Source organism: Chelon labrosus (assembly GCF_963514085.1).
Source record: "Chelon labrosus genome assembly, chromosome: 23".
Classification (NCBI taxonomy): domain Eukaryota; kingdom Metazoa; phylum Chordata; class Actinopteri; order Mugiliformes; family Mugilidae; genus Chelon; species Chelon labrosus.
In genome coordinates this window covers 6,030,343-6,051,527 of record NC_140356.1, presented here as the reverse complement: position 1 = coordinate 6,051,527, position 21,185 = coordinate 6,030,343, and the positions used below count along the sequence as shown (strand labels likewise).

Below are 21,185 nucleotides of genomic sequence, written 5' to 3'. Positions count from 1 at the left end.
TAATTGAAAACAGTAGTGGTGCTGACATTTGGGCTGGGCCCCCGGTATGCACTCTGCAGAAAACCGCCTTTCCTTCCTCTGCTGTCAAAAAAAAAAAAAGTTGCTGACTCCTGCTGCCTCATGTGTCCTGTCATTTACCGCATCTTATCGGACACACAGCACAGGAAATGTTTTTTAATACATCTTAAGTCATTTTTGGACATTTGATTGAGCTTTTTTTTAGAATTCCAGGACTACTGTTTTTGCAGCTGTTGCACTACTTTACTCCCCTCATACGTTTATCTTAGATCTAAAACATCATTCCAATGAGACCTTATCCAAAACAGCAACCCTTTCTCAGTTTAGAGATCAGGATAGGCCTAAATGTCAGTATACAAATTTATCTTATGAACAATTTACACTGCCAGGCCAAAAAAAAAAAGTCACACACTCTTAATATTTCGTTGGACCACCTTTAGCTTTGATTACAGCACCCATTCACTGTGGCGTTGTTTCAATAAACTTCCTCAACATCATAAGATTGATTTCCATCCACTGTTGTATTAACTTTTCACCAAGATCTTGTATTGATGATGGGAGAGTCTGACCACTGCGCAAAGCCTTCTCCAGCACATCCCAACGATTCTCAATGGGGTTAAGGTCTGGACTCTGTGGTGGCCAATCAGGGAACATGATATCTCATGTTCCCTGAACCACTCTTTCACAATTTGAGTCCAATGAATCCTGGCATTGTCATCTTGGAATATGCCCGTGTCATCAGGGAAGAAAAAAATCCATTGATGGAATAACCTGGTCATTCAGTATATTCAGGTAGTCAGCTGACCTCATTCTTTGGGCACATAATGTTGCTGAACCTAGACCTGACCAACTGCAGCAACCCCAGATCATAGCACTGCCCCCACAGGCTTGTACAGTAGACACTAGGCATGATGGGTGCATCACTTCATCTGCCTCTCTTCTTACCCTGATGCCCCCATCACTCTGGAACAGGGTAAATCTGGACTCATCAGACCACATGACCTTCTTCCATTGCTCCAGAGTCCAATCTTTATTTTGGATTTGATTTCATGCTGCCCATGCATTAATTATCCAGTAGGAGGCTCGTACCTATTTGCTTAGTTAAATCCAGGTGGCGACTCTTTTTTTTTTTTTGACCAGGCAGCGTATAAACAAGACCTCAAAAGCTGTTATCAAAATAATGTTGCGAAACCTCAAAGGGAAAGCCGATACAGTACATACAGTTTGTTGAGAAATGAAGCTAAAGTGTGCATGTAAGATTTCAGCTTTTGCAGATATACTTAAATGCCTTTATAACTCTTTATAACTGATTATCTTAACAGCCTCTGCAGATGAATGGGTTTGCATTTAGCTTAGATTTAGTAATACAGACAGACATAACACTGTGTACGAAGTCGGGCCCACGCTGAGCCTGCAGGCCTGCCCTAGATGACATGGTTTACAGGTAAATTAGATGAGTTCTCAGGTTGTTGAAATTCCCACTCTGCCCGTGTCTGCCTTTGAAAACAACCCAATACCAAATTTGAGAGATATAATTGATGCCTTGGCGAGCTGTAATTTTCTCGACAACGCCGCGTGAAACTGTGGCGAACCGCTAAGTTGAAGCCGCTCCGCGCTCTCCATCGAATCCAGACACCTAACATCTGCTTTGCATCCTGAATGTTACAGTGCAGCTGCTTGATTAGCACGTCCAGCTCCCTGCGTTTCATCTACTTTCTCTGGAAACGGGATAGTGCGAAGGAAGGAATTACTTAAAGGAGGAGACTGCGTTTTTGTTTTTTTTTCTTTTTTCTCAGAAATCACAAGGTCAGAGAAAGGTAGAGCGATGTGAACATCTTTCAGTGGCTATGTAAGAGACAGATAGCCCAAACAGAACAGATTGTTCAGATTTGGTTGATGTCAAAGGGAAATATTATCACCTAGCAACCATAAAATAGCTCTTGATCCGATCGTTTCTCTCCGGGTGGAATAAATAATTTCTTTCTGGGCATGTTTGTCCCACAAGGCTTAAACGTCAGAAGATATTATGAACTGGCAAGGGACAAAAACAAGGCGGTAGCACCTCAGTCTAACGTTTGAAAAGTCAATCGAAGCTAGAATTAGTGTAGGCAGAGCCGCTAAAACACAGGTCCATCTTTGACAATATACTTCTATTGAATGTCAGTAAACTCCTGATATTACCAGTAGCTTTAAGAAAAAAGTTGTATTCTTACTAATGTTTTGGTTTATGTAAAAACATAAATTAGCGTCCATGTAAACAGTTAAGTTGGAGCCTGTAATCAGAATCCTTTCAGTCGGATTAAATAAGTATTGTAAACAGCGCAGCCCTGTGTGTCACACTGACTTTTGACTTTCGGTATGTGCAGTCACCAGGACAGGAAAATGAAAAGTGTCTCAAAAAATGCATTCTTCGTCACAAGTCAACATTTAGTGTTTTAGCAGACTTATGTGTCATTCACGTTGCTCACAGGTGCAGGTTTGGCTCTATGACTGTTTTCGCCAACAGCACTAGAGCTGAAAGCACTGACCAAATGATTCCATTCTCTCCACGCATCACAGGACCGGGAATCCTGCGCACCTCATTTCTGCTCAGCCTTTTCCGAGACCTAATACTGCACAAGCCCCTGGAAAATGGGAAAGAAACATCCCTTTCCCTCTTAGACAGAGAGGAATGTGGCACAGACTTGATGGTTTCTGCAGGGTTGGTTCGCCCGAGGCCCGTCTGTCCTTTTTTTTTCTTCAGAGGCAGGAATGTAGGTTAGTGAATTGATTATCACTAATAAGGCCTGTCCTGGTCCCTATTACAGCGCAACCGCAGAGAAGCTGGACTTCAAGAGCTACTCTTTCGTCTAGTCTGGACATGTACTCAACACAGACTTTCAAACAAATCCGTGTTTATTTAAAATGAATGGACTGGACTCAAGTAGTGACTGTGTTCTGTTATTAAAACATATTGGTTACCCATCTGTAATATCAACCACCTGTGAGATCACAGAGAAATCACAAGTGGCTCTCTCATAAGAGTAGTTTTATATTCTCGAAGACTGGATAAAGTGGCATTTCTAGATGTGCTTTAAGGAGTTTTGGCATAGCTATGGGAGTCTACGCTCTTTTCCAGTGTAGCTAATATGTGCCTCTGCAAAAATATAATTACAAGTTACAAGGACTAGTGCTCTGAGCATGTAAAGACCATAAGATGTACAGTACATGCACAGCCAACCATAGTTCTGTTCAACAGGGTCAATTGAAAAGATTGCGGGGAATAAAGTTAAAGCAGTGGCTCAGGATTACAGGAGGTTGTAACAATCAATAGATAAACTGGAGAATGACAGGAAAAAGAGGAAGATTGAAAACTGCCCCAGTCCTCGTTGTCCAGGTTCATGTAGTGACACTTACTGCTGGTAACAAATGTTGTTTGGGTCACAGAATTCTTGAGGCAGAAAAACAAACTACAGTACATCTGGCCTGTTTCCGTCATTTTGGTGTTGGGCCTGTTGCCTACAGCTCTTCATCTAATAGCTCAGACACAACTCAAACACATTTCATTTCCTGCAACTACTTTATACCAAGTCATCATGTTTGTCGATGCTTTTAATGTAAAGCTGCTTCAGCAGGAAATGTTCGTATTATCACTTCGCTCGGCAGCTGGTGACAGTTTAGCGTTCTGCTAGCCCGGAAGCTACACTATCTGCCAGAAAGTGAGTCTGGAACCCTTCTGTTGGGAACTAATTGTGCTCCAGAAAAGATCTGCCAGGTCCATCAAATCCTTTGAGCGGGCTTTATGCGGTGATAGAAAAGTACCAGCAACGTAGCCATACACGTCATCTGAGCGCCATGGAGTTGAGTTTGTTCACAACAAAATAGCTCTGATTGGTTGCAGGACTATCCAATCACGTGCAATGGTATTTCTTTCTCTGTATTAGTTAAAACACGCTCCATAATGAAATCCAAACTCACATTCTTGAGTTAAGATAAGAACTGAGTCTGCTAATGCCAGACTAGCATTCTGCATTTATATCCAGGTATCTGTTTACAGAGATTGCATAAGCAGTAAATGAACACAGTGTTTATTAATGAATGCCAGCACAGACACCCAGTTTGTAATATTGCAAATATCTCAATATTTAAATACTTTAATGAATAAGCCATGGGCCTACCTCATTCAGCAATAGATAGGAACTCATCAGACAAGTATTTAAAATAATACTTAAAAGTAATAAAACTTTAAATACTTCAGTTTATTGTTGTGGTGTTGCAACAGATAAAATCAGATATCTGAGCAGGAATCAAAACCCACGCCAAATGTTCACCGTTTCATTTTAGCATGTTAGCGTGCTAACACTTGCTAGTTTGCTAGCATTTGATAAATACCATTTACCCCTTTGTTACGCATTGCTTTGGATCCTGTTTGCACATTGTCAAGTTTTATTATGATTTTTGACAATCTGTATTTCATAGAAACTTCCAGAATGAGATGCAGACAGTCAAGGAAACTTCCACAACACATACTTGAATTTGATTACACGTTTAGCATTAAAGAGCTGCTTTGTGATCTGACACTGATTCAGTTGAGGGTAGACTCTGGTTTTCTAGTCTAAATACAAGTTCAGATCTTTTTTTCATGCTTTTAGGGACTTCCTCTCAATCAAATCATTGTAATTAGATTACGAAGTGGTAGATTGTCAAGTAGAAGAATCTTTTTATATAAACGAATGTTTATAAAAAAAAAATCTGAACAAAACAACTTTTACCCAAGTATCGACAGAAACAGCAAGACACTGTCCATTTCCCCACTTCCCAAACACCAAACAGGCTGCAGTGACAAAGCAGGTGGCTTAACCACCAGAGGACACCGCCGACCATCTCCGTCAGCACCTCAGTGTGTCCGCCCTGGAAACTTCCATCCTCAGCCCTAAGTTGTGTGTTTCCCAGACAGCTGCCTCGTTCATACACCAGGATGGACCCTAATGGAAGCCAGATGAGCTCAAATTCCACAACAATAATTACCATGCCACATTAGACTACCCCTACTATGTACCCATACGGGGCATCTGTTGTAGTTTTGGGCGGATGTTGGCCCAGGGGGTTACTGTGACAAATAAATAGCTTTTACGGGGGCGCATCCAGGAACTACTGTATGTGTCATGTTTACGTCACTCTTAGTTTGGGAACATGGGTAAAATTGGGTTTGGAGGTTTCCATTCAGATGGTTTTAGCCTGTCCGGGTTTTGTGGTCGTTTTGGTTTGTCTTAGACACAAATTAAGATCACCTCTATGTTTGTAGCTTTTTTTAAAAAAATGAAAGAAACCTAAAGCTGCAACAAGGATACTATTGGATATAATTTATACCAAATAAAGCACAATAGTTTCAATAATAATTAACGATTTACTACAAATTAAATGAATAGTTTGATGTGTGGTGGTAAGGTGATTAGCACTGATGCCTCACAGCGAGAAGGTCCCGGGTATGAATCCATGGGCCGACTGGGCCTCTCTGTGTGGAGTTTGCATGTTCTCCCTGTGTCTGCGTGGGTTCTCTCCAGGTACTCCGGCTTCCTCCCACCATCCAAAGACATGCTGGTTAGGTTGGTTGATGATTCTAAACTGGCCGTAGGTGTGAATGTGAGTGTGAATGGTCTGTCTCTCTGTGTTAGCCCTGCGATAGACTGGAGACCTGTCCAGGGTGTACCCCACCTCTCGCCCGATGACAGCTGGAATAGGCTCCAGAAGACCCTGAACAGGAACAAGCGGTCACAGAAGATGAATGAATGAATGAGTTTGATCTTTTGCAAAAGTCTCAGAGTCGTTACATCTTTCGCAAAGGCCGTGATGGTTGTCCATTTTACAGTGTGTCCCGCGCCATTGCCCCTAGTCAGCTTCCCTGTTAATGCAGCATGCTCAGTCAGTAGTGAAATAAATCAGTGAGAGAGATTCCTCTGACTGGCTGTTCAGATTAGAGAACCAGTGCAGGAGAAAAAGGAATGTAAGTGACGAAAATAGTCAACGGCGGTTCATAGTGCTTCTTAACTGTGTGGCCTTCAAGCTAATTATTGCTCTTCTTCTTTTTACCATTCGAATGAGGAAGACGGACTGTTAGTATTTACTTATTTCCTTTCACACAGGTGCAGAATGTGTGACCCAGCTGGCCATTGGCTGTAGTCTTTGTGATGTGTTCAAGTGCAAGTTTTTGGCCCAGACGCCTGCGACCCAAGGAGAATGACAGTGTGTCTTTGTTGCCAGAATGTCTTCTGGCTTGCCTTGGTGCAGTTTAAACAGGTGACTTACTGCAGATAAAACATACAGTTGCCACGTTTGTGGAAATAATTTTTTAGCATTTTGCTAGCCTATAAGCCAGACCAACTTCCCCACCCACAATTTTTTAAATATATTTTTTAGAGGCAGAAAGTTGGTCTGGAAGCCCTCCGTTGGGAAATGATTCCAATCAAATTGTTTTGGCGGGCTTTATGCATTGATGGACAGTTACAGCAACGTGTTTGTAGTCATCAGAGCAAGATGAGTTTGAGATAAGCTATAGTTTTTTTTATTCCAGGTTATGAACATGGGGCAACTTTGAGATCTTTGGAGACAGCCTCAAGTGGCCATTTGAGGAACTGCAGTTTTAGCACGAGTTACCATGGGACACCATGGGACATGTACAGTATGAAACGATAGAGACACACATTTAGATCATGTAGACATTCACTGAGGAGTGACAATAACTCTAGCTGTGTTGGAATTAAATAACTCATTATAAAACCATTACTTTTGTTTTTACACTTACACACTGTGTTTTTTTAAACTGTGAAATTGCATCAGTTTTGATACAAACGTACTCTCTCCCAGTTTAAAGCAGCTATGCCTGGGGATGTGATTGTGTAATTATTGTTTATTTCTAATGGCTGCTCAAAGTAAAAAAAGGCTCCACCCTGCCTTCATTTAAAACCGCTCGCAGGGCGACGTGCAGCGCTTTCAAATAGACCTGAATCCAGTCCTGTCAGGTGTATGAATTCAGCCAGTAACTTAGTAGGACCTTGCGTGATAAACATTACTGTTCTCTGGAGGCTCCCTTAATCCGCAGGCCCGGGTTTGATGTGGGCAAGCTGCCTTTGGTCCCACGGCGGTCGGACTCTTGAAAAGGATTCTGGGTCGGGGTCCCCCTGCTCACGCCGTCTGCCTAAACCATCGCGCCTCACGTCTCCTCCTTGATGTGGCAGGTTTGAGTGGCCATAATAAAAATTAAGAGATCATAAATGCGGGATGGATGCACCATGTGTTTTGCTTTATAATGTATGTGCCCCCGAAGAGAGCTTTAACTCCTGCTGCTCTACAATCTTTTCATTGGATATAGTGTGTATGTGTGTGTGACCCATATTTGCTTAGCTTTGTGTTAAATATTATATATATATGGATTAAATTGGCAATAAATACAATTTTTACCATCTTCTATAGAACAAAATTGCCATAATCTCGAGAAACCAAGAGGATAGCTGTTTTCAATTATAGCAAATAGCACACATAAATGTCAAGCTTTTTCCTCCCAGTGTGAGTTTTAGGTCACTGACCAACTCTCGTAATTCAGTGCGACACAGAAGAAAATTGAACTTAATGCTGCACTATTAAACATTTCTATATAAATAACCTATCAAGTGACTGTTTGTAACTTTAAATGAGCTCACATTTAGTGATAAACCCACAGGTAAGATAACATATTAACACCCTATGGTGCCAGTGATGTAGTTTTACACTTCTAAAGAGCTTTTTATATTTCAGATAATCGTTTTGGTTTACGGTCTGACAGGAGAATTAACATTTTAGTTCAGTTTTACCATACGGAAATGTACATCATTTGGACCGAACTTATTTTGGCTGTTTCCTTAACAATTGTCATCAGAAAATGTATTAATTTTCATTGAGTTGTGATAATTTTATCCAATTCAATAAATTCTATCAATTTCATTTATTTTTTGTTTTTCATTGATCACATATTTGTGGGTTTAAAGGTTGGGACCTGACAGGGATTTCACTCTCTCCGCATACAGATGCACAACAGATGGAATTTATTCACGACTGAAATTTGTTTGTGAAGTTAGGGGAAGCATGATTCACCTCAGACACTGACCTGAGCGTAAGACAATACAGCCAGAAGGAGTGGGATTTAGGTGAGTTAGAAGTGGAGTAGTTTCTACATGTGTCAGATCTGATTGTCTGGTACATTTACTGTAAGTGGAAGGAGCCAGTGTGTTGCGAAAGAAAACCTAGACTGGTGAAATCACCCACCATATAATTAGCTTTTGTAGCACGTGACTTCTTAACATCTTTACCACACTGGATGCCTTTTACAGATTTCTGCTGGGAACAAAAGGCCGGGCCGGGTGGTGCGTGTGCAGCTGAGATGAAACAGAAAGCTGAAGTTTTTAACCAAAACATCCACATCTGAGAGATTGCAGGCGCTAAAGGCCACCAAGGCTTTTTTTTAAGGACGGAAACTTGTTTTGTTGAACAACCTCATTAAGAATATAAATCACTGTAAAATAAAGAAACTCCCCATAAAACGTACTCCCTTATGTCTGAAGATAGGGTTCCAGCCACTATGCGCACCAGGGACAAAACTGTTTCCTAAATGCTTGCATGCTTTCTAAATGCAGCGTAGAATTGAACACAAACAACAGCTTTTCTTCTATTCTACAAATGGTATAATAATAATCGAATTTACACACAGGTTGGTAGGTAAGTAGATGCACATGTAAGTAGGTAGATGGACAGGTAGGTGGTGGGTGGGTTATTTAGATCAATAGAGCGACAGGTTGCTAGCTAGGTAGATAGACATGTAGGTAGGTAGATGGACAGGTAGGTATGTAGGTAGGTAGGTAGTAGATAGGTAGATCAATAGATCAACAGGTTGGTAGGTAGGGAGATAGACATGTAGGTAGGTAGGTAGCTAGATAGGTAGGTAGGTAGGTCAATAAATCAGCAGGTAGCCAGTAGGTAGATAGCCATGTAGGTAGGTAGATGGACAGGTAGGTAGGTCAATACATCAGCAGGTTGGTAAGTAGGTAGATAGACAGGTAGGTATGTAGAAATTCACAAGTAGTTAGGTAGGTAGGAAGTAGGTAGGTAGATCAATACATCAACAGGTTGGTAAGTAGGGAGATAGATATGTAGGTAGGTAGATGGACAGGTAGGTAGGTAGGTAGGTAAGTAGGTAGATGGAATTGTAGGTAGGTAGGTAAATGGGCAGGTAGGTAGCTAGGTAGGTAGGTAAATGGGCAGGTAGGTAGCTAGGTAGCTAGGTTTTTCCTTCTTCTCTGTTTATCGGTTAATATCAGTTAAGATGACATTTATTGCGGTCAATTTATCAACTAGAAAACAACCACAAGGGCATGTCTCCGTCTGGAACTCCACTTTCATCTGGGTTGGAGGATGTGGTCATCCAATCCCAACAAGTCTGCCGTCATTGCCATGCTGATGGAAATGACTGGGAGGAACATGTCCAGACAGAGTGGGTGGCTCCGGGCCCCTATCCGCCCTGAACACTCTCTGCAGCAGACTAACAGACATCAACACTGTTCTAGTGTGGGGCTCTTCTCAGATACATGTTGAACCTCAGGCATGTCATCATTCGCCTTGTGACGCACTCATGCACGCTCGCAACTCCTGTACAAGTCTGGCCTCACGCATCCCACCTTTTCTAAAACAGAGAGAACACAGCTCTTTTTTAGATGTAAACTAGATGATGAATTAAGAATTAATTAGAGTTAATGATAAAAGATTGTCGGATGGAGGTACATGAACTCTTTTTTTGCCCCTGAAGGGGGGCATACTGGAAAAGATTTCAGAACCACTGAACCATTAAATCAACTTTATTCCTCCCACTCACTCAGAGTGAAAACAAACTGCGTAATAAAACCTCCTAGGTAAATCTCCCAAAACATCCTGAACATGCTGGGAGTGGTGGTGGTGAGGGTGTTGAACTGCAGGCCAGATATGATGATGCATGCATTTAAGAATGATCTGTATGACTTTGTAAGAACATTAAATGCTGGGATGAGACAGCAGACACTGACTAATAAAGAAAAACACAGAGTTCTACCCACGTTTCATATGCAAAAGAAAACAGTGAAGGATGTAGCTCCATGTACCTTCAGACACGGAATGACATCTTCTTGTTTAATGCTATTGTTATTCAGCCATTAGAAAAATATGTTTTAACCCAGTGGCCTTAGATTCACTGTGAATTTGCAACAAAAATGCGACATAGAGTCACCAAGCTGAAGTAATATATGCAGATTATGACACAGTAAGCTTCTGTAAACTTAGGCAATGTAGGCAATAAATCAGCACTTACTCACTTAGGGCCTTTAAGTCAGTCAAGTTACAAGAGGCCTTCTCAATGTAGCCTCTCCTCCCTTTTGTAATCTGGCACGTGCAAAGTGCTAATCGAGACAATTAAAGGACACTTTATCTCGGGAGCATGTCAGCCAGGCCTGAACTGTCAGAACCTGTCAGCAGAGGCTACGGTCACACCCTCGAGCAGCTCCACGTCAGTTCAAGGCTCGCCTCGCAACAGCAGTGTTAGGATGTGCTGCCCTGACGACTGTCAGGGAGGGTCTGGATGGGATGATAGCAGTTGTTTAGGCGTTCACTTCCCCCTCGCTTAGATTTGCATGCGTGATTTTGTGCCTCTGACTCTGAATATCTGTAATATTTGATATCTTTGTGGGCTTCACCTGGAAGAGGCTTCAAAAATATGCACTGTAAACTCTGGGTTTGGATTCAGAGAGATTGCAGGAAGCGTATTGGGTTCTGAGCACTTCCAAAGGCTGGTGACCTGCTGCTCTGTAAAGCAACTTCTGTGTAGACATAGTGTTACATCTAAATCCATTTTTGAGGATGTGACATGAATGAAATATGGCATTTTTTAAAACAAAAATTGTTATTCTTTGTACCAACTGCAATAAACCTGACCCGAACAGGCCTTTGTGTAACCTTGCATTGCTTCCTGAGAGCTATTTCACACAAGAGTGGAGAAAGTGCTTTTGAAACTTGGAAAAGTCCCTCTTTTAGATTACATCCCATTTACAATCATATCAGTAGATTCATCAAGGCGCATTAAAACCACAGGGAGGTTTGAAGTAATATGTTGATGTTTCATCCACTTCAACTCCACAAACTGTGAGAAACAGCATGTTTGCGGTCTGTTGGGTTTGTCCAAATCCATCCCAATGAGCTGTGGTCTTCCACCCAGCTTCCCAGAACCTCGCTCTTTTGTGTAATAAACCGACATTCTTCCGTCTCCACCTCATGCTTCCCAAACTGGGAAGTTTTAAGTTCAGTGGGATAGCTTGCATTTCTTTACAAGGCTATGGTTCTGGACACTTGTGCATATCCTAATCAGCTGCCAGGGAAATAGTCCGCTTTTGGTTGTGTCTCAGTGTGGCGTTTACCACATGTCTGTCTTACTGTATATTTAAAGCACAGAGTACAGTTTTGAATCTCCCTACTTTATGTGACATCCTTTTCCAGCCTGCTGACAGTCACTGAGCTTAGTTTGCCTGCCTTTATTTGGTTGGCTGTACCGAAAAACAGTACAAAACAGACCTTTTCACAAAGTTCACTTTTAGCATAATGCTTGATGTATGCTAATGTTGCTGCATAGCTGCTGAATGTTTAAATAGCTAATGTTTGCTAACAAGCCATATCAACTTGGTGACTGAACTGTTTGTCACTGTTGTGTCTACACCTTATTTCCCCCAAGAATAGGCCAAAGAATAATGTGTTGACATTAAACTGTTTATCTGAGATTTGATCTCCTTGTTGGTGGCCCAAGGATCGTAGCCTTTTCCACTGTTGCTCACACCCAACTCATTCTGTGATGCTCTCTTCGTCTGCAGGTTACATCCCCTTCCTTCCCCGTGGTAGTCAAGATGGGGCACGCCCACGCTGGCATGGGAAAGGTGAGTTCCACACAATATACGGTTGCACAGATAAGAACCAAACATTTATTTCAGAGTTTTAAAGCAAGATCTTAAAGGATCTACTGTGTAGCTCCGTACCCTGTGGAGTAGCCTGACACACACCTCCCCCAGAGAAATGTAACAACACGTCACAATCATTAGCCAGAAATGCATTTCCCCATCCAGGTCTCTTAGGGGCCGGCTAAGCATGACAATTAACCCTCATTTTGCCTAAATCGGTTCAGTTTTTGTTGACATCAGCTGTACTCCGATGTCCCGATGTCCTCTTTAGTCTACAACTTTATCAGTACCAATTACACAAACTCCAGACTTGCATACTTGGAAGTTCGGACTTGACTTTGGAGGATGGGTGCATTAGATTACTCAGGACGGTCATTCTGCAATTGGAACAGCTGGGTGCTTGAGGATGACCATGTCTGTTCTGGATTATCCGGCTGCCCCAAGTCCTCACAAGTTACCCCCCGGTGTGTCCTCGATAAAACGGGTGGGAAAGGAACACATCTGGGTATTTGGACCGTACTCGGTCAGATGCGTACTTTGCTTGGTACAGTACTTGGGCAGCGACTGATGATGTTTTGCAAGTCCACAAGAACACAAGTACAGACAAGAACACATACTGATAAGCACCCATGCTCAGTCCTTTCCAGGCACCATTGTCTGAAGTACACTTAATATCACAACGCATCACCACGGGAATCATTACGGCAAATAGTGATTTGGTGGCATAATTACAGAACAATGCCGACATGTCAGTGGACAAGTACAAATGGCTGCAATGACATGGGCTGCTCAAGCAGGCTATGATGCGGAAGTATAAACAAGCTGTAGTCTTGACCAGATGCCTAAACCCGGAATCTAACCCTAGCCAAGAAGTAACTTGGATTTAAAGCTTAGATACACTTGAAGTGAATTTCACTCGATATCAGGTGTTTTTGCCTCTTCACCTTAAGTGGGTAAGATTTTCAACTGAAACAATGGACTTGCTTCACAAGCTCGCAAGTTCAGATTTCTTAGATCACGGGCTCAGACACAGATTTGTCTAGATCCCGCTCATGCAAATCAAACATGATGTTATCTGACAGCTTTGGCTGGTGTGTTGTTCAGACAGGAGGTCAGAAAACTAAACACCCGTATAGTCTAGTCTGTACAGACGGGTGCCAGCTCAGTCACAATGACCATATCACTGTGGTAATCAGGTTGTGAAGTGTGAAATGTGTTCCTGGGGTTACTCTGACTGAAGGAATATCTGATTGTTAGAAAGGCAGAAGAGCGCAGACATGTCTGAGTACAAGCACACTGGTAGTTTCACTTTACGCAACAGTCTGGCTGACCTTCAGTTTCAACCTATCTCCCATGAATGATGCGTGGCAATAACACTGGCCCGATGTCTATCATCTCTGCTGATTACATCATGAGCAACGTAGAGTGTGGAGTTGTTTGGCCAGTTGTTGTTTGGGAGTTGTTTATTTGAAGACATGGAGTTACCAGTCTGATACAGCAATAACAAAGTTCGCACATAGTCTCCCACCAGTTGTTTGAATTCACAGAGGGAGACGCTTTCTTTCTGTCTTTTGCCGTCGTCTGTCTGGGTGGGTTTGGTTTCCTGTTCAGGAGCCAGACATGCTATAGAATTTCCCATAACACTCAAGGGAAACTTGGAAAGCCCTTGTAGAGCAGGACCTTCTTTAACCCCTCAGGCCTCACAGAGCTCTGAGAATGGACAGAAATATGTGGGATCGCTGTTTTGTTTGCTTTTGACACAATCCTGAAATACAAGCAGTGCAAACAAAACCTCATGCCTCCCACCCGCATTTTTAATTTGCATTGCTTTCTCGCTAGTAATTGATTCATAGGCGCCCAGATTTACCTACTGTGTATGTCACTTATAATAATCGAACAAAAACCAAAGGTGCTAAGTAGGGGTGGGCGATATATATCGTCTGCGATAATATCGTGATTGTTGTGTTAACGATGTGCAAATTCACATTATCGAGTATTTAAATTAGTCCGAAAAAAACACTCCAAAACACGCATTAAAACTCCACACATTCAGAGGTGCGTGCAGCAGAAGCCCTTGGCTGCAGCAGGGCGTCACGTGATTGCTGTAGTGGGCCTACACGTCATCATCTCTCTCACAGGTATAGTTACCGCGAATGTGAGTGAGGGGAGTGGAGTGGCAGGGCGCACCGCTGTCTCCCGACTGCTTTTTGTCAGCTGAGCTGTTTGCATCCCGAGGCCCGGCCGTTATCACAGGCCTCTCCCGCATACTCTAGATAATCCGTTGTCTCGGCATTGATGTGGGCGAACATACAAACTGATCGCTCCATGTTGCGTCAGCTAGCGCTAGCTTTGAAGCTAACGGGTGTTAGCTAGCGTCCAGCGTGCAGCCGCTACTTTAAAGTGAACGAGGTTATCCACGGTCATGACGGAAATGAAACTTCAAAATAAATGATAGACGTTGATTTTACTCTCTTTAATTGCTATAAGGTCTCATAAAAGTCATGTTTACTCAGAGGTCAATGTTCTTACACTAGTTCAATTGGTATTTTGTATTTTGTCTGAATTGTTTTACTTGAATACTTACATGTTAAAGAAAATAAATAAGAACTGTTTTCATTCAACATTGTGCCCATTATTGTTATCAGTGATTAAGTAACTCAGACTTTTAAAAACACATTTTTAATGGATATCGTCTAATTATCGTTATCGTTAAAATCGCCAAAAATATCGAGATATTATTTTTTGTCCATATCGCCCACCCCTAGTGCTAAGTGTACAACTTTATCTCATAACTATATGGTTTTTATTTTAAAGGCTTAAAGCTATGTAACTTTCAAACATAAACAATTAAATAAAAAAAAAAAAAACACCTTTCAGTTTGATACTCTCACAGCTTTTGCTCATATGTCCTTATTGGTATTGCTAGTATCTTATGGCAGTTAGTGTTTGCTAAAGTTAATATGTTGTTTTGCTTTATATGTGCCATTTGTTCACTGACTCAACGATTTATCTGCTTCTGATCGTAGTAAGAGAAATTCAGTTCATTAAGCTGTCGGGTCGATTTTTTTGTAATTACCACTTGTGGGCAGAGTGGCCGCTGTTGAGCATAATTTACGTTGACTAAATTTGCGTGAACGATATTTCTTCAACCTGGCTGAAATCATTTAGATCAGGGATTCCAGCTTAACTGTTTGTGTGGATGCTGCACAAAGCAATCTGATATGATATAGGTATTTACATTCCACAAAACATCAACCAGAGTATAAGTTTTTTTTAACATGCTGCAAGTTGTTATTCTTGCTCTGGAGCATGTTTCTGCCATAAATACAACAGAAGAAGAAGAAGGTGTTGTTTTTCCCCAACTTTGAAATTCAACTCTGAATTGGGGTTGGTTTGTTCTGACTGACATTCTTCTTACATGACACATTATTGTTCTGAATTCACCATTATATAGATTATCAGTGGCATATTAGTGTCTATGTAAATGCGGTAATTGTGTTGTTCGTATGTGTCTGTGACAGTAAAATCAAGTGAAACAATCTTGAGACTGGTAATGACATATGAGTTATATTTATACCTGTATATACGTGTTTGAATGCATCTACCAGCACTCATTATGCCTTTTTTGCCTCATTAGAAGAACATTACTGACGGCAGTAGCAGAGGAAAGCTTTTTATCCAGCGTTCCCATTGCGTTTTTCAGATCAGTGAGCCTTTGTATTGTAGCTTGTGTGTCATTTTGCCCGGGCACTAACCAGCATGACTTGACTTTTTCCAGCGGTTCCTCATCTGTGTGCCGGTGTTTCAACTTCTCAGGTTTACTTTTTATTTCTGTTTGCACCATCACAGTTTGTTTAGTTTCTCAGAGGGACTGCATAATTTACTGGATGAATCTGTGTGGCGACTGCTTACTATCAGGTTGTTGCTCTGGTACCATAGCGTGAACTGTGAGTCACGTCCATTCATTATGTTTATTTTGCTATTCCAACTTCTTACCTATGTAAACAGATAAATGTTAGTTTTCCCATCTGAAACACGATCATCTGAATCAAGTTACCAGAATTCACCCGTTTACAGAAATTGTTTGTATATACTATAAACACATGGTTGCTGTTTCTCAGTTAATGAATAGTATTGACAAATGAACACGATATTGGCACAGGGTGACAGAAAACCTTGTGGACTATCTGGGCAAATTTTCTATTTTTTTTTTTTTCCTGCTATTTTTACAAATGAAACCATTAATTCAATTCACGTTTGTTCTGGTTTTGAGCGCAAGCTAACGTTAGCTAACATTAGCTTACTTGAGCAATGTTTACGTGGAACTAATGTTAAGGATTTAGAAGAAATTAAAAATAGTTTTGTGACTTTAGTACTCCTATTTGGTTGTGCGTTTTAGCATGAAATTGATGAACTTGAAAAGAAACTGTAATATCAGACGTTTGCTTATATTAGCTAACCCGATAAAATGTGCTATAAGCTAATGACCACGGCAGAGGACTCGAGTCTACTGATATGAGCAGGAGTTTGTAACTCTTCTTCACCTAGAGGAAGAGTTACATCTCCTTCAAAGATAGCAATAAACTGTCTTTACACAGATTTTGGTTTAGAGAACCTGCCGTATCTCAAGAAGTCCTTTGATTTTGAATCAGATGTAGACTGCAGTAGATCTGCTTGGTCAATTTGAATTTATTGTGATGTCTAAATGCTGTATACTCTCTACTTGTATGTTAGATCAGTTGAAACTAACATTTTTAAAACTCAAAATCAGTCATTTCTATGATGACTAGTTACTGATACAGTAGATTAAATTCATTCTTAGTTGTGTTAGTCACTAATTATTAACTCTGGTGGTGCTCCAGTATGAAAGCCAAAGTGTTTGCTATCAGGGAAATGGATCTTAAATTTAAACTGTGTTCATATAGCACTGTTGCTCGCTTGAAGCTAGTGTCTAGTCTGCCTCGTGAGCTCATTTGACAAACTAACTGATTTAGTTCCAGCTTCATATGTGGGTTCAACAAACATATTCATGTAATTATCCATCAAAGTGACAACACTGTTTACTGCACCACATTAACCATGAAAGTAGCCCACCCTTCTTTTAACAATTTAAACCTACTTTAATTGTTTCTGTTACATTCTTGCTCTTTCTCAATTTTTCTTTATTTGTTGCCCTATTTTCAATCCTCTTGCACGGGGTTGCATAAGTTTTAAAAGCTTCTTGGGATTTCTTTGTTCCACCCAGACAGTTTGTATTTCTTTTTCTTTTTTTTTCGGGGGTTCTGAGGATTTGTTTGTACGTGAAAGTGCACTGATCTTAAACCCTTGTAAACACACCATGAAACTGTTTCCTAAGACCTCACAAATTGTCGCATGTAGACACAAGTATGTTGCCATTCAATTTCATCTTCAGATGGCTTCAAAATCTCCTTTATCCTCTGTTTGAAGCACATTACAAAGAAACAGAGAATGTTACAAGAGTGGCTCAACCCTCAAACTACATATAGAAACCAAATCACGTAGCCTTTGTCAAGTCAGAAACTGACCTCTGTTGCATATTATTACCACAGTTCTGCATCGTTTGAGGCAATAAAAAACAGTTTGAATTGTTTTTCCGTGCCATTTTCAAATTGACTTTAACATATAAGAGCAAAACAAGAGTCAAGAGTGGAAACCCAAGAGGAAGAAATGGTATATCCTGTTTTTTCTTATCTTGTTTGCCTTTTTTGTGATGACATGTCACCATTCTGAGCATTTCCTCCGCACTGAACCGTGATGATACCAGTGAGAGGGGTGGGCGATGAGTCAATGGGAGCTCTGGGCTGAATCATTTGCGTCTTGGACACTGATCGCTGACAGATATGAGCCATATATTAAAGCCATCGATTGATGAGTTGGTCTACCAGAATGTCCCATTTCCCATGCCTGAATGAATACATATCATAAATCTTTGTATCAGCATTTAAAGAAAAAAAAAAAAAAAAAGGGACCACCTGTAGAAGCGTCATCTGCAAAGAAGAAGACATCATGGAAAATCTTTTGTAATTGACAGGCGATCCATGGGAACTGGGAGGTGTTTGAAACCCAGAAATAAACAAGGATCTTACATTCACACAAATATTTGCCCCTCAGTAGTATTTGGTAATTTGTTCCAGCCTATGCTATAATGTCACACCTCATTCTTACCTAATTACCCATAAGTTATAGTATAAAGTACCTTTAAATTTTATGTAACCGACGTGTTTTGTGCTCATGTGTTGCCATTGCGTCATGTCCCTTTCAGTCTGTGTCTACAGTCAAATAACTCCACGAGAGTAAGGTGACGCAGTTCAAAGCCACCCCTGGCAATGTTTCCATCCAGGGACCCTTTATTATTCCAGACTGTGTACAAGTGTGAGATTCCTGTGGGATCCTAAACGGCCACTGCTGGCTTTGATGGCATGCTTTGTAATTAGCTGCTCACTAACAAGTGGCGTCTCTCCCACAGATTAAAGTGGAAAACCAACAGGACTTCCAGGACATCACCAGTGTGGTGGCTCTGGCCGGGACCTACGCCACCACTGAGCCCTACGTCCAGTCCAAGTACGACATCCGCATCCAGAAGATCGGCAACAACTACAAGGCTTACATGTAAGCGTCCAACATTTGGTCACCTTAAAAGTCAAAGAGTTGCAACTCTAACAGGTTCAAGATGATGTTTCGTGCCAATACGCTGCAATGTTTTTTTTGTTGCTGTTGTTTTGTTCCAATTTTCAAACTGGGAGCAAAACTTTAAGGGGAGGTATTGTTTTCTAGTACGCACATTAAGCTAGGTGAAGTAAGGACACCTCAGAGGAATGATTTTCAAAATGACTGCCAGTACACTTGTTAGGGAACCTAAATTTTAAATTGAACCCGTAAGGACTAACTTATAGTGATTATTTAGAATAAATACTGTCTGTAGTCCCATTGACTCATTTAAAATTGTGTTCTTTACATCCAATAGAGGATAGTACCGACAGTTGACATAGCCAGGTTGGCATGTTCTCCTTGTGCCTGTAAGGTGCCTCTCGATAGGCCTCAATCACCTCTAGAGCAGGGGTGTCAAACATATGGCCCGTGGGCAAAATCCAACCCACCAGAGGGTCCAATCTGGCCCACAGGATGAATTTGCAAAAATTATATAGAAGACATTAACTGCAAATTTCTCGATTAAAAAAAAATGCCATTTCTAATTTGTCCACTAGGTTTCACATTGTTTTAGCCAGAGTTGCAGACATAACACAACACTGAGATCCAGAACAAAACAATAGATGGAAGCCATGTGCTGAAATTGCACCTTTTTTTCAAGTTGTTCATAAAATGTAAACATTTTTGTAAAATATGAACAAAGTGAAAATTCTGGAATTGTATTCATTTATAGGTTATTATGCTGTTATCACAGTCCGAACCACTTGAGATCAAATTGGGCTGTATGTGTATTAAGTAAAATGAGTTTGACCCCTGCTCTTGAGAATAAGCAGTAATAGGTAATGAATGAATACAAGCAATAAGTTCAAAAAGTTCTCTTTCTTTCCAGCATCATTTTCATTGCCCCATTCCTCCTTCAAACGCTCACACCCATTTGGAAGCAAGAGACGTTTGCTCTTTAAATTCAGCCGAGCATAAAGCAACAAAGAATAAAAGTTGACACATTCTTAACTTTCAAGTCTCTATCGGTAAACAATTGCACAGCCAAAATCAGAGGAACAGACAAGCCAAGCCTTATCTCATCATGTTTTCCATTTTGCATCACCATGAAACGAGTTTTTAATTGGCTCTTACACAAACATTATGTAGGTGTTGATGGTAATTATCATCACCATCATCACTAATGAACTGATGATATCTTTTCCCATAAGGTCTGCTATTCATCTGCACAAGGGTGACTAACAAAGACACTGTAGCTTTCTATTTGGAGACAAGTTGATTAATTTCCTCCTGCCTTTTGTCTGATTTTCAGGAGAACGTCCATTTCTGGCAACTGGAAGGCTAACACAGGCTCTGCCATGTTGGAACAGATCGCAATGACTGACAGGTGAGCTATCTGAGAGATTTGTTGGCAAAATACAGACCTGTTTGGACAGTACTTTTTGTATGTTTTATTCCTTCAAAGACATCTGTTGTTCAATGCTGGAAACTGACAGAGCTTTTAAGTTCAAATATGAAAGGGCAACTCCCACCGTTTTGGATTTATAGTTCAAGTTTATTTCTATCTGTGAGCCCTGTGAAGTCCGGCCCTCCTCTCATGGTATCTCCTGAGATTATTGGGCCTTTGATTGGTATCGCTCTGTTCCAGATATCGAATGTGGGTGGACTCCTGCTCTGAGATGTTTGGTGGCCTGGACATCTGTGCCGTGAAGGCCGTCCACGGAAAAGACGGCAACGACTATATCATCGAGGTCAGTGTGTTTTCAGAATAGCCCCTGTACTTTCAGAGAATGCAACTGAAATCGTTTCAGGAAAGACGGTATTCCAGGAAAACAGAAATGATAACACCTGTCTTCAAATATTTTGCTGGAGTATTGCGGGATCTTCATAGAGGTCACACCTGTTGCGGCATCATTTCAAACATTGTCTGCATTCTTGGCAATTGATCAGTTGTTAGGCCTTTTTTTTTTTTTTTTTTTAGTAAAATCACATGGTAAAATATCTATCTCATGCAGCCTCTTCGCCTGCTGATAATACCTTTCATATCATGGTGAAAGGCAGCGTGGATGGGTGTAGCCAGACTTGATGGCACATGATCATCAGAGCCTTGAAAGAATGATTAGTCTGTAGACCAAACATTGGCAGCACAATGAAAACAACATCAAGAGTAAGTGTTTGACTCACAGCCTGTTTATTGGAATCCACTGGTAAAGTTTGGCTTCGGACCTGTAGCTTGCAATTTGTAGTCAAATGAAGTCACTATGGAAGTGGCCTGACACACGCAAGTTGGTTGGAGGTTTGCTGTTCCCAACAGGATGTGCATGGCAATAACACAGACTGGGTGGTGTTCCTACCACAACCACTACTGTTAAATACTGTGCGAGGAATATCACGTTTTCTAACATGTACATTTGAGTATTTATCAGCTTGAGTCAGCATGAGTAATAAGTTGCTTATCCCTTGACTGTAGTTCCTCTTAGGCATGTTAGCATCTTTTAGCTAAATGTTTTGGTTTACGTCCCA

The 21,185-nt window shown here is 41.1% G+C and overlaps 1 protein-coding gene across 1 annotated transcript in view; it reads left to right on the top strand.

Moving 5' to 3' along the window:
• Positions 1-21,185, top strand: part of syn3 (synapsin III) — a 96,882-nt gene that overhangs the window by 68,050 nt on the left and 7,647 nt on the right. Inside the window, exons 6-9 of the mRNA XM_084573595.1 lie at positions 11,910-11,972; positions 18,481-18,623; positions 19,975-20,049; positions 20,311-20,413. Of these exons, the coding sequence (XP_084429721.1) occupies positions 11,910-11,972; positions 18,481-18,623; positions 19,975-20,049; positions 20,311-20,413 (384 nt within the window). The remainder of the gene's footprint in view (positions 1-11,909; positions 11,973-18,480; positions 18,624-19,974; positions 20,050-20,310; positions 20,414-21,185) is intronic.